The 14782-nt window shown below is 54.4% G+C and overlaps 1 protein-coding gene across 6 annotated transcripts in view; it reads left to right on the top strand.

The window, feature by feature from the left end:
• The window catches only part of itgb4 (integrin, beta 4), a 359993-nt gene that overhangs the window by 146277 nt on the left and 198934 nt on the right, over positions 1-14782 (top strand). For all 6 annotated transcript variants that reach the window (XM_072482936.1, XM_072482935.1, XM_072482933.1 and 3 more), the window contains exons 11-12: positions 4260-4424; positions 4522-4598. In XM_072482936.1, coding sequence (XP_072339037.1) covers positions 4260-4424; positions 4522-4598 — 242 coding nt within the window. The remainder of the gene's footprint in view (positions 1-4259; positions 4425-4521; positions 4599-14782) is intronic.

Raw genomic sequence — 14782 nt, 5'->3', positions numbered from 1 at the left:
CTTCTCATCCTATATTCTTAACCGCTGACCTCAGTCAGAAGAGACATATTAAGGGGTCACATTTGTCATGAAATGCAAACATGCAACCAATGAACACTCAGAATAGGACACAATCAATGGGCAGTCAGGACACTCAGAGGTGGCATCACCATCATGGCATGACATAAACACTAAAAAAGGGATGAGGCACTCACACCCTGCCTCTTTCCACAGACAGACATTTAGAGAGTTAGACAGGGTTGATCAGCAGCGTCACACCCCAGCACATGGCTTAGAGCAAGCTGGTACAGTTAGACTGAGTTACTACAGTTAGATTAGCAGACAGTCGAACTCATTTGAAAAATAGTTCAATAAACACGTTGAACTCATTTCAGAGTCTGGAGCATCCTTTAGTTAACACTGCATCAATTAGCAGCCTGTGTTATCCGAAGCAACGTAACACAACAACTATCACTCAAGTAAAAATCAACCCAATCAAATGCATCATTTATTTACCGCATTTTTCCCATTATCTCAAAATTCCTCTTCCATTTCTCTTTCCTCTCAGTGCAGATTTCAGGCTTTTAACAACCAATCTTTTATTTTAGTAGGATCTGGGAGTTACAAGTAAGGCTAACGTTTTGTTGACCATCCCTATTTGCCCTTGAACTGGCTGACCTGCATGCCATCAAAGGTCAACCATGTATTGTGTTGGTCTGGACTCGCATGGTAGGCCAGACTGGGTAAGGATGGCAAATTTCTTTCTCGAAAGGACATTGGTGAAGCAGATAGGTTTTTATGGCAATCAATGGTAGTTTCATAGTCATAGTTACTGAGATTAGCTTTCAATTCCAGATCTTTATTGAATAATTGAATTTAAATTCTACCAAGTACCATGGTGGGACTTGAGGCTATGTCCTCACCAAGGCCTTTGGTTTTTGAGCTCTGTAACATGGCGACTACACCATCTCCCCTAAGCTTGATGATAATGATTGTTTACAAATTACCAAATGACCAGCACGGTAGCATTGTGGATAGCACAATTGCTTCACAGCTCCAGGGTCCCAGGTTCGATTCCGGCTTGGGTCACTGTCTGTGCGGAGTCTGCACATCCTCCCCGTGTGTGCGTGGGTTTCCTCCGGGTGCTCTGGTTTCCTCCCACAGTCCAAGGATGTGCAGATTAGGTGGATTGGCCAAGATAAATTGCCCCTAGTGTCCAAAATTGCCCTTAGTGTTGGGTGGGGTTACTGGGTTATGGGGATAGGGTGGAGGTGTTGACCTTGGGTAGGGTGCTCTTTCCAAGAGCTGGTGCAGACTCAATGGGCTGAATGGCCTCCTTCTGCAGTGTAAATTCTATGATAATCTACACTGTCAGCCAAGGCTCATTACTCTGGGCCCTGTTCATGTCTTGAACCTCAACATGTTAATCCAGCAATTTGGGACAAAACACACATGTTTGGAAATTTGGGAAAAAAATCTATCAACCTCCAGAAATATTCCTTCTTAATTTCTCACTTGAGCAGCGATTCCTGGAGTTCCGCTGCGCCAACTCTTTCTTTGAAGCTCATGCAAGTGGCCATTCCTCAGATGTGAGGCTAGGCAGTGGGCAAGGTAATCATGTAATTATTGTATCTACTACTAGATTAAAGGTGCTTATCTAAATGCCAATTGTTTTACTGGTTGTGAGATCAAATCCCACCATAGCATTTTGTTAAAAATAAATTTAGAGTACCCGATTAAATTTTTTCCAATTAGGGGGCAATTTAGCGTGGCCTAACCATCTAACCTGCACATCTTTGGGTTGTGGGGGCGAGACCCACGCAGACATGGGAAGAATGTGCAAAGTCCACACGGACAGTGACCGGGGCCGGGATGATCGAACCCGGGTCCTGAGCGCCACTGTGCTGCCACTGTGCTGCCTCGACCATCGCAATTTTAAAAATTGATTTGGACCATGCTCCTTCAGAGGGCCAGCAGAGACATGGTGGGCCAAATGGCCTTCTGTGTTGTAATCAGTCCATGGACAAATCTGGTACTTTGTGGCTTTCTATTGCATTAAAGCCAATGGAAGAGGAATTGGGTGCATTGGAGAGGCAACATTTGCCGTGAATTTTCCACCTTGTAATGAGTGAAAGTTCACTCCCAGGACCCTCAATGTCTTTTTGATCCTGGGCAAAGCTTTCTGTTATTTTCTTGCTCACTTTGCGACCATAGCTCACCGTTTCTGCACGTGCCTGTATATCTTGTTTTCTTTTTATTGCTCCATTTTCACACCTAGAAGAGATCAGAAATTTTCCAAACATAATGAATGTGAGGTGCTTTATTGCATTCTCTGAAGGAGTGTAGTGTGGACCATGGTAGCAATGAACAAGGAACTGTACTGATGGGAAAAACAAAGTGTAGAAGGAGATTCTATAGCCAATTGAACGCATTTCTGTAACAGTCGTTATGAATCCTGTATGATGTGCTGCCTCCCTGGTGCCAGGGTAAAGGACATCATGGAGAGGGTGCAGAATATTTTGGAGGGAGAAGACTGAGTTGGAAGTTATGGTTCATGTTGGTACCGTCGCTATAGTGATATTTTCAGGAGCTGGGAGGAATTTAAAAAGTAAGACTTTCGAGGTCGTCTTCTCTGGATGCCTCCCAGTGATATATGTTAGCAAGAGTAGAAATGGAAAGATAGGAGGGCAGAGCGAAGTATGGGGACAAGGGAGGAGGGGCCATGCAGGCCCCACCCCCCTCCCAACAATAAAAACTAAAAGCCCCAACAGCAAGTAGCAGAGCGCAGTATGGTGTCCAGGGCAGACGGCAATACCAAGAGGGAAACTAAACTACCAACGAGGGAATGGGAGGGGAAGGGGGAAGGGAGTGGGGGGAACCTCATGTAAAAAGCGTTGCAAATAAGAAACAAACTTGTTTGTAAATACCAGATGCACTTAAGCTGTTACTCTGCAAAAACTAGAAAATACCAATAAAAATATTTTTAAAAAGAAATAGCGGCAGGGAACTTGCCAGCAGAGCCAGCGGGAATCGCCCAGCAAAACCCGCCACAAATGGCACTTAAATCGCGCCCACTGTCTAATGTGGTGGGAGGCAGATTCAATTGAGACATTCAAAAACAAATTGGATTGTTATCTACGAAGGATGAATGTGCAGGGCTAAAAGGTGACGGTGGGAGAGTGGCACCAGGTGAGTCCTGCCACAGACTCGATGGGCAGAATGGCCTCCTTCTGTGCTGTAACAATTCCTCGATTGCCATAACAGGGCAGCAGATTGCAAATTATTTACAGGCTATGGAAACCAAGCCTGAAACTTCAATCATCTGTATTTTAAGCACCTATTGCTTCAGTGATTTCCCCCACCATCACTGTCAAATTTTGTGAACGCACTTTATTTAACAAATCCAACAAACATTTAAAAATAATTCTGATCCTTTGCGTGGACTGAAAAATCCCAAAAGGTGGACACAAACTCACAACTTGCATTTCTAAAGCTCTTTTAACATCGGAACAAAGTCCCAAGATACTTCAGACAAACATTATCAAACAAGGTTTGACATGAAGCAGATGCAGAGAAACTTGGACTGGCAATCAAAAGTTTGGTAGGTTTGAAGAAATGTCCTGAAGAAGGAAAGAGGTTGAGGGAGAGAATTGGAGAGTTTGCAGCTCAGGCATCTGAAGGCATGGCTGCCAATAGTTGCACAAAGAAAACCGAGAATGTGTAAGAGCCCAGAATTGGAGTTGTGCAGTTGCCCTGGGAGAGTTGAAAGACTGGAGGACCTAACAGAGATTAAAATGGTCGTAGGGCTGGAGGAGGTCACAGAGATAGGGAGAGTCATGCTGTAGGGGGTTGGTTACAGTTCAGTAGGGCTGAAGAAGTTTTCTGTCATAAGTAGGTTAACAATAGGCCTTTATTGAATTTTAGAACCAGCTTGCAAATTTAGAGTAAAGGGTAGAAGCTCAGAGCTGACTTTCTGCAGGCTGGTACAACATGGCTCTGTCCAACCTTAGACTGACTCTGGGTGCAGGTCATGTGCTCTCTTACAGCACCATGTGGACAGTGCTGTACTCAGTCCACATTAACCTTACATGTGCCAGACCCCGTACAATGGGTCGTAGGATCTGGAGATAGAGGGGACTCAAATCGGTGGGGTACTATTGAAAATCTGAGAATTTACCGCAAGCCCAGGATCACACCTGGTTGCTGACTTTGTCTAGAGGTCTGAAAGTCCCTCCATGTGAGCCTGGAAAGTGTTATTTTCTTTTTCTGTTCATATCCAGGAAGAGTTTGAACTCCACGTGAAAGCTTTGGACTACATTGACAAAACTCATGTATGTGACTATAAGGAGGAGCAGAAAGGAAACCTAATTGTCAAACCCAGTACTTTCACAGACGCTTTGTCATTAGATGCCACCCTGCTGTGTGACGCATGTTCGTGTGAATTGGTAAGGTCTGATTTTTACTTTTTTACTTCAGAAATTGCAGGTGGAATTTCATATTCTCACCCATTTTTCCAATCTGTCTCTTATGATTCATCAACAGAATGCACAGGTGAACTCTCCCAAATGTAACGGGCATGGTGATTTTGTTTGTGGACACTGCATTTGCAAGAACGATTGGTAAGAGGAAAGAACACTTTTATATTTTGATTAGAAACCAGGACTGTGTAGTCCTGACCATGAAAGGTCAGGAAAGGAATTGGTATCTCCACAGCCTCAGTTTTTGAGCTAATTAAGTACTTTCGAAGTGTAGGCACTCTTGTAACGTACAGAATTGGTAGCATGGTGGTAATGTAGACTGGAAATCCAGAGGCCTACATTAGTGCTCTGGAGACAAGAGTTCAAATCCTATTATGCCACCTGGGAGTTTAAATTTAATGAATTAATTAATAAATATGAAATATACGATTGGGTTGACCTCCTCTGGTGACTGAGGTAAATCATCCAGACAAAGTTCTGGTTGAAGATGCTTTATCATTTGCATTTGGTGCGCTGGACACCCCCCATCACTGAGGTTGGGGATATTTGTGCAGTCTCCTCTCCCAGTCATTTTTTTAGTTCTCCACCACCACTCATGACTGGATGTGGTTCGACTGCAGAGCTTAGATCCGTTTGTTGTGGATCGCTTAGCTCTGTCTATAGAATGTTATGTGCTGTAACTTAATCAGGTTGGGCAAACATGGATTAATTAAGGAAAGCAAACATGGATTTCTTCAAGGCAAACCCTTGATTAACTAATTTGAGGCCATTCGGCCCATCAAGTCTGCACCGGCTCTTGGAAAGAGCACCCTACTTAAGCCCACACCTCCGCCCTATCCATGTAACCCAACCTAACCTGTCGGACATGAAGGGGCAATTTATCATGGCCAATCCACCCAAGCTGCACATCATTGGACTGTGGGAGGAAACCGAAGCACCCGGAGGAAACCCACGCAGACACGGGGAGAAAGTGCAAACTCCACACAGACAGTCATCCAAGGCCGCAATTGAACCTGGGACCCTGGAGCTGTGAGGCAGCAGTGCTAACCACTGTGCCACCGTGCCGCCTATGTAACAGGCTTTCAGCAAACGTAAAGCCCATGGAAAAACAGAGACAGTGGAACCATGGAAACAAGGGGCGGGATTCTCCGGTCTCCGACGCCGAAATCAAGTTTGGCAATCGGCCGAAGCATCCACGTTGGCGCTGAAATCAGAGGCTTATGCAATGCTCCGCCCCTCCAAAACCGCATGCCGTATGGGCGGCCTCATAATGTTACCTGAGGGCCTCCCCCACCGATGCTCTGCACCTGACGGGCCGCTTTCCCGACGGCGTGGGTCACACATGCTATTTCTGTCAGGAACTCAGCATGGCGGTTGCGGACTGAGTCCAGCCCCGCCAAAGTCGGGGGGGGGGCGGAGCCGATCCGAGGGCTGGGGGGGCTTTGGCAGAGGCTGGGGCCCCTGGAGAGGGGTAGTCAGGGGGTGGCAAGCCTGGCCAAAGGGGGCACTATTTGGCAGGCCGGGTCTGCGTGCAGCCGGTGCCATGTTGCATGGCGCGTCCGCTATAGGCCGCCACCGTGCGCCACGGACTCGGCAATCCTACAGCCGTATCGGCAGTTAGAGCCGGGTGCTCTATGTTGTGTGTCTGCTACCCCGCCCCACCACCACCAAATGGTGGATTGGTGCCCGTTTTGTACCATTCTTGCGGCCGTAATAGGTCACCATTCCCACACCGGCGTCAGCACTTAATCTGAGAATTGGAGAATCCAGCCCATGGTTCGCTGAGTAACAGAAACAGAGAGTAGTTGTAAATGGTAGTTTTTCAGACTGTAGGAAGGTGGAATTCCTCAGGGGTTGCGGTACGGTAGTACAGTCGTTAGCACTAGTAGCTTCACAGTGCCAAAGTCCCAGGTTCGATTCCCGCTTGGGTCACTGTCTGTGCGGAGTCTGCATGTTCTCCCCGTGTCTGCGTGGGTTTCTTCCGGTTGCTTCGGTTTCCTCCCACAAGTCCCGAAAGACGTGCTTGTTAGGTGAATTGGACATTCTGAATTCTCCCTCTGTGTACCCGAACAGGCTCCGGAATGTGGCGACTAGGGGATTTTCACAGTAATTTCATTGCAGTGTTAATGTTAGCCTACTTGTGACAATAATAAAGATTATTATTAGGGTGGTGAAAAAGGCATATGGGACACTTGCCTTTATCCATCTAGACATAGATTACAAAAGCAGGGAGATCATGTTGGAGTTGTATAGAACTTTGGTGAGGCCACAGTACTGTGTGGAGTACTGGAGTACTGTGTGCAATTCTGGTCCTCATATTATAGGAAGGATGTGATTGCACTGGAGGGGGTGCAGTGGAGATTCACCAGGATGTTGCCTGGGATGGAACATTTAAGTTATGAAGTGAGGTTGGATAGGTTTGGGTTGTTTTCGCTGGAGCAGAGAAGATTGAGTGCGACCTAATCCATAGAATCTCTACAGTGCTGAAGGAGGCCATTTGTAATTTTGAGTCTACACCGACCCTCTGAAAGAAGAGTCTAACTAGGCCCACTCCCCCCTCCCCCATCTTTGTAACCCCATCTAACCTTTAGACACTAAGGGGGAATTTATCATGATGTTCAAGATTATGAGGGGCATGGACACGGTGGATAAGGAGCAGCTGTTCCCCTTAGTTGAAGGGTCAGTTACGAGGGGACACAAGTTCAAGGTGAGGGGCAGGGGATTTAGGGGGAATTTGAGGAAAAAGCTTTTTACCCAGAGGATGGTGACGGTCTGGAATGCACTGCCTGGTAGAGGTGGGTTGCCTCACATCTTTTAAAAAGGACCTGGATGAGAACTGGGTACATTATAACATTCAAGGCCAACTGCTGACAAATGGAATCAGCATTCTATCCAGGGGCGAAATTCTCCATTATCGGCGGAAACTCCGCCGATCGGCGCAAAAAACGGCGCAAATCCCACTTGCGTCACGTCATAAAAATGGGCCGATAGTCTGCGGCCCGAAATGGGCTAGCAGCGACGTAACGGGATCCGCGCTTGCGCAGTGGTTCACGCCGTGCAGCGTCATACGCGCTGCACGGCGTGACGGCTCATAAGGCCGCGCAGCTCCCCCCCACCCGACCGGAACAGCCGACCGCAACACCCGACTTGATGGCTGGCCGTCGCTCAGCCCCGAGGTTCGAGTCACGCGATGTGGAGGCGCTCCTGGATGCGGTGGAGCAGAGGAGGGACGCCCTGTATCCCGGGCACGGCCGCAGAGTTGCCCCACGCCACAGCCGGCGTCTGTGGAGGGAGGTGGCAGAGGCCGTCACCGCTGTGGCCCTAACACCACGGACAGGCACCCAGTGCCACAAGAAGGTGAACGACCTCGTCAGAGCAGGCAGGGTGAGCGTCCCCATATCCCCCATATCCCCTCTCCCCCAAATCCCCCCCTCCCCCATATCCCCCCTCCCCCATATCCCCTCCTCCCCCATATCCCCCATATCCCCCATATCCCCCCTCCCCCATATCCCCCCTCCCCCATATCCCCCCTCCCCATATCCCCCCTCCCCCATATCCCCCCTCCCCCATATCCCCCCTCCCCCATATCCCCCCTCCCCCATATCCCCCATATCCCCCCTCCCCATATCCCCCATATTCCCCCCTCCCCATATCCCCCCTCCCCCATATCCCCATATCCCCCCTCCCCCATATCCCCCATATTCCCCCCTCCCCCATATCCCCCCTCCCCCATATCCCCCATATCCCCCCTCCCCCATATCCCCATATCCCCCCTCCACCATATCCCCCATATTCCCCCCTCCCCCATATCCCCCATATCCCCCCTCCCCCATATCCCCCATATCCCCAAGTGAATCCAGCCCTAACCTTAACCTCTGCAATGCACGCGCAACCGATGGCGTGCATTCATATACCTGCCTAACACTGTTGCCTTTTACCCCTGCCACCACCCCGCCCCCCCCAGGAGAAGCGCGCACACAACAATAGGGAGCATGTGAGGACTGGAGGAGGGCCCGCTGATGAGAGGCCACTGACCGTACACGAGGAAAGGGCCCTTGAACTGGCTGGCGGACCTGAGGACCGGGAGGTTGCTGATGCAGAGGTCGGGGCCCCACGAGCAAGTGAGCCACCAACAGCCCGTCCCCATATCCCCCCTCCCCTATATCCCCCTCTCCCGTATCACCTGATCACTGCCTGATGTCTAACCATGCATGCTTCATTGTGTATCGCAGGACCAAACGTCCAGGCACCCATCCCCGCAGATGCAGACCGCCCGCAGGATGCCCCTCGGAGACCACGGGAGACGGAGAGACCCGAACCCTCCAGCATGCGACGCCCGCAGGATGCCCCTCGGAGACCACGGGAGACGGAGAGACCTGGAGCAACAGGGAGACGACACCCCCGTCACGTGCGGGAGCGACCACCCAGCGATGAGGGGGGCAGCCACAGGCCCCCGTCACATCCGAGCCAGGACACCACTACCCAGGACACCACTATCCAGGACACCCCTACCCGGGACACCACTACCCAGGACACCCCTACCCGGGACACCACTACCCGGGATAGCACTACCCGGGACAGCACTACCCGGGACAGCACTACCCGGGACAGCACTACCCAGGACACCCCTACCCGGGAAGACGAAATACCGGACAGTGACTCAGAGTGGATGGGTGGAGACGAACCCCCTCCCCAAAGTGCCATGGACTCAGAGTGGGACGAAGAGCACGACACAACGCCACTGCTGTCACCAACACCCTCCACCATCGCAGAAACACTCACCACGGTTGGGCACTTTAGTGATGAGGCGTCTGGTACACTCACTGGTGCGCACAACACAGCCGTCCCGGTACAACAGGTGGAGGTAGGAGCAGCAGAGGGACCGGGCGGTCGGAGGGCAGCCCAGGCCAAGCGAACATCTGCCGCCCAGACGGATCCCGGGTTCCTGCAGTTACCACACCCACACATAGATCCGATGCAACCACCGACACGGAGACGAGCGAATAGGGTGACGGGTGGCTTGCGGCGGCTGCGGTCGCAGGTGGAGGAGTCCACCCGCGTCCAGGAGCTGGGAGTGGTCCCGGTCATGCGTGCCACCCAGGCTGACACCGCACGGGTGGCGTCCGCGGTGGAGGCAATGGGTGCGACGGTGTCAGACATGGGGAACGGTTTGCGAGGCCTGGGGCCTTCCGTGCAGGCGGCGTCTGTGGCCCAGGAAATGGCTGCCCTCTCACAGGAGGCCATGAGCCAGTGCCAGCGCCAGATGGCAGAGGCGCTCAACGCCATAGCCCAGTCTCAGCAGGCCATGGCCCAGTCTCAGCAGGCCATAGCCCAGTCTCTGCAGGCCATGGCCCAGTCTCTGCAGGCCATGGCCCAGTCTCAGCAGGCCATCGCTGAGGGCATCGGCGCCAGTGGCCATGTGCGAGCTGGCGTCGCACTGTCGCAGACAGGGTTCGACAACCCCCTGGGCTCCATGGCTGCAAACCTGCAGACCCCTGTCGATACCAGCACGGGCCTCCAGGACTGGCAGCGCCAGATGTCGGGGGCGCGTCGGATGGCCAGTCCGTTCGCATCCCCCACCCATGTAGAGGCCTGGGGGCCATCGGGCACCCCGAGGGAGGAGGAGGTGGTGTGGTCCGTCCCGGCTCCCTCTGTAGGGGAGGTCCCGGTACACCGCGACACCTCGGACTCCCCCCCCTTCCGTCCCAGGTGCATCGGGTGGGCAACGGGCAGGACAGGCTGGCAGCTCGCCATCCCAGTCGCCCGGGCCGCAGCCTGGCCCATCTAGGCCAGGACGCCCCAGGAAACGGCCGCCAAAGGGATCCAGTGTCAGAGGGCAGGAATCACAGGAGTCCACCTCCAGTTCTGCTGTACCGTCTGGGGAACCACGTAGACGTAGTCAAAGGGCCCGTAAGGCCAAACAATTAGACACTGAGTAAGTTGGCATGGGTGCAGGGCACAGATGAGTTTTAGGCGCTAGGGCACGTGCATGAACTCCTTTGGTTATTAAAGTCAATGTTACACCTACCGAAGCTGCCTTTGTGCTCTGTCCAAAGTGTGCGGGGGTGTCATGTACGTTGAGCGCAAGTGTGTGTGTGAGGGGTGGTCTTACCTCAGCCCCAGGTGAGTCTGCCCCCTTCCCCCTGGGCCGCCATCAACATCCCCCGGGCAGAGGACGGGACCGTGCGCTGCAGTGTCACAGCCGCATGCAGGGATGGTCCGGGTGGATGGTGGTACTGTGGCCATGGGTCAGACATAGTCCAACGATGTAGAGCCAGGAGCTCATCGGAGGCGGGTTGTCATCATTCTCCATGGCCTGCGATAGACACGCGTCCACCCGCAACTGGGTGAGCCCGGCCCGTTGTGCCGCCGGTGGATCGGCAATTGGGAGTGGGGGGGTGGTGTGCATGCGGGTGGGGTGTGTGGGGTTGGGGAGGGGGGTGAGGGTGCTGGGTGGGTGGATGGGTGGGGGGTGTGGGTGATCGGCTGTTGTCATGGTGTGCGGTCTGTGGCCATACTACCCGATTCCCACGCCCATCTAGTCAGTGAAGCGGGCGTCTATCAGTCTGTCCCGTGCCCGCTGGGCCAGCCGGTAACGGTGGACAGCCACCCGTCTGTGTCTACCCCGTCTGCCCTGACCATTGCCCCCATCCCCCTCATCTGGGGAGGACTGGGCCTCTTCCTGCTGCTCCTCCACTCCGCCCTCCTCTGCCTGCGGCACATCGCCCCTCTGCTGGGCTATGTTGTGCAGGACGCAGCACACCACAATGATGCGGCCGACCCTATCTGACCGATACTGGAGGGCGCCCCCAGAGAGGTCCAGGCACCTGAAACGCATCTTCAGCACGCCAAAGCACCTCTCGATCACTCCCCTTGTCGCTACATGGGCATCATTGTAGCGGTTCTCCGCCTCATTGCGTGGCCTCCGTATAGGCGTCATCAGCCACGATCGCAATGGGTAGCCCCTGTCGCCCAGCAACCAGCCCCTCAGCCGGGGATGGCGTCCCTCGTACATGCCGGGGATGGATGACCGCGACAACACGAATGAGTCGTGTACACTGCCTGGGTGACGGGCGCAGACGTGCAGGATCATCATGCGGTGGTCGCAGACCACCTGTACGTTCATCGAATAGGTCCCCTTCCTATTAGTGAACACGGCCCTGTTATCTGCAGGTGGCCGCACGGCGACGTGCATCCCATCGATCGCGCCCTGGACCATGGGGAACCCGGCAACGGCAGAGAAGCCCACGGCCCGGGCATCTTGGCTGGCCCGGTCCACGGGGAAGCGGATGTAGCGGTGCGCCATGGCATAAAGGGCATCTGTCACTGCCCGGATGCACCGATGCACCGATGTCTGCGATATGCCGGACAGGTCCCCACTCGGTGCCTGGAATGACCCCGTTGCATAAAGGTTCAGGGCCACCGTAACCTTGAAGGACACGGGGAGAGGGTGTCCCCCGCCAGTGCCACGCGGTGACAGGTGTGCCAGCAGGTGGCAGATGTGTGCCACGGTTTCCCGGCTCATCCGGAGTCTCCTCCTGCATTCCCGGTCCGTGAGGTCCTGGTATGACTGCCGGGGCCGGTACACACGGGGCGCCCTCGGGTGCCTCCGTTGCCGTGGGGCCGCGACGTCCTCCTCCCCCTCCTCGTCCTGTCGGTCAGGTGTCCCTCCAGCCTGGGCGGCTGCCGCCTGCCCCTCTGCGGCAGCCTGCGCCGCCTCTCTGGCACGCTCCTCCTCCTCCTCCTCCTCCTCATCCAGGGCAACATAGACATGAGCGGCTGCCACCACGGCGGCCAACATCGCTGGATGGTCTGAAAACATGACGGCCTGGTGGGGGGGAGGGGAACGACGACATGTCATCATTGCCCATATCCCCTCCTCCCCCCAGCCAGGTGGCATGGACCGCATGGGTCCAACTGTTGGAGGCTGGCACCTGGCCAGGTGGACCAACTCATTTGCCCTCCCATCACCCACCCCGGCACGGACCCCCCCCCAACCTCCACCCCGGCACGGCCCTCCTCCCCAACCTCCACCCCGGCACGGACCCCCTCCCCAACCCCCAACCTCCACCCCAGCACGGACCCCCCCCCCCAACCTCCACCCCAGCACAGACACCCCCCAACCTCCACCCCGGCACGGACCCCCTCCCCAACCCCCAACCTCCACCCCGGCACGGACCCCTTCCCCAACCCCCAACCTCCACCCCAGCACGGACCCCCCCCCAACCTCCACCCCGGCACGGACCCCCTCCCCAACCCCCAACCTCCACCCCAGCACGGACCCCCCCCCAACCTCCACCCCGGCACGGACCCCCTCCACAACCCCCAACCTCCACCCCGGCACGGCCCCCCCCCCCAACCTCCACCCCAGCACGGACCCCCCCCAACCTCCACCCCGGCACGGACCCCCTCCCCAACCTCCACCCCGGCACGGACCCCCTCCCCAACCTCCACCCCGGCACGGACCCCCTCCCCAACCTCCACCCCGGCACGGACCCCCTCCACAACCCCCAACCTCCACCCCGGCACGGACCCCCCTCCAACCTCTACCCCAGCACGGACCCCCCCCCCAACCTCCACCCCGGCACGGACCCCCTCCCCAATCCCCAACCTCCACCCCGGCACGGACCCCCTCCCCAACCCCCAACCTCCACCCCGGCACGGACCCCCTCCCGGCACTCCCCCGGAGCCCAGCCTACTCTAACCACCCCCCCCCGCCGCACACACACACAAGCCGAGACACACCTCTCCTCAGGAAATCAGTCTGCGGCCACGCCATTTCCTGCCCAGAGCCAACCCCCCAGGCCGTCACTCACCTCCTCGCTGGTCGGCGTGAGCCTGGAGCACCGGGTCACGCCGATGAAAAGGAGGTTTGATTCACGTCGACGTGAACGGTCATCACGTCGACGGGACTTCGGCCCATCCGGAAGGGAGAATATCGGCAGGCCGAAAATTGGCTGCCTTGCGCAGGCCCGTGACATTCTCCGCGGCAGCGGTGCCATTAACGCCCCGCCGACTTTTCTCCCTTCGGAGACTTCGGCGGGGGCGGGGGCGCGATTCACGGCGGCCAACGGCCATTCTCCGATCCGGCGGGGGGTCGGAGAATGACGCCCCTGATGTCTATCCTGTGCGGTGCAGACTCAATGGGCTGAAGGGCCTCTTCAGCATTGTTTTATTTTGTGATTCTGTGACGGGTTCAAAATCATGAGGATCCAGACAGAGTTGAGAGGGGTAACTGATCCCAATCTTGGAAGGATTGGGAACCAGAGGACAAAAGTTAAGGCGGTTGCCAAATGAACTGATGAGGTAAAACATTTTTAGGCAACGAGTGATTGGGATCTGAATTGCACTGCCTGAGGGCATAGTGAAGGCAGATTCAATCAAGGCTTTCAAAGGGGATATTGGATTGGATTTTGTTTATTGTCACGTGTACCGAGATACAGTGAAAAGTATTTTTCTGCGAGCAGCTCAACAGGTCATTAAGTACATGAAAAGAAAATAAAAGAAAATACATAATAAGGCAACACAAGGTACACAATGTAACTACATAATAGCAGCATCGGGTGAAGCATACAGGACTGTAGCATTAATCAGGTCAGTCCATAAGAGGGTCGTTTAGGAGTCTGGTAACAGCAGGAAAGAAGCTGTTTTTGAGTCTGTTTGTGCGTGTTCTCAGACTTTTGTATCTCCTGCCCGATGGAAAAAGGTATGCACCAAAAGGAAACAAATTTGCAGGGCCACAAGAAAAAGGAGGGGGATTATCACTAACAGAGTTGGTCTTGCCCTTTGCCGATGGTGGAGTGCCGCCACCCTGTCTTAGACTCTACACCCCATTGCTTCCTACTGACTCAAACTCTCCTGGGCGAAGACCCCAAAAATGACCTGTTCTGGGAATGCTGAGCCTTGAACTCCGCTCCTCACCTACAATCCCAGCAGCTGCCACTGACGCCATCCTGACACGACTGGGTCTGAGGGAGCTCTGGGCAATTTAGATTGTGGAAAATCTGCCCCAGTGAGGGGTGGAAGTCCCAACCGGCTCTTGTTAATTAGCTCCACAACACTTTATTCTTTTTTTTTGGGGGGGGGCGACGACATTCTGTTCTCCTCTCCATATTATTTTGCCCCAGGCCTTTGAACAGTCTGGTTGCCATGGCGAGGGATGGTGTCTAGGGGACGGATTTTGAGAAGGGACCAAAAGCAATGGCTTCAATGTTTCTAATATTTAAGTGAAGGAAATTCCTGCTCATCCAGTACTGGAGGCAGGAAACAGTTTCCTCTGATGGAGGGATTAAGAACAAGGAGGAATAATGGTAAAATTAGAGCTG

The sequence above is a fragment of the Scyliorhinus torazame genome, chromosome 18, assembly GCF_047496885.1.
Source record: "Scyliorhinus torazame isolate Kashiwa2021f chromosome 18, sScyTor2.1, whole genome shotgun sequence".
NCBI classification, from domain to species: Eukaryota; Metazoa; Chordata; class Chondrichthyes; order Carcharhiniformes; family Scyliorhinidae; genus Scyliorhinus; species Scyliorhinus torazame.
This window is presented reverse-complemented; position numbering and strand designations above follow the sequence as displayed.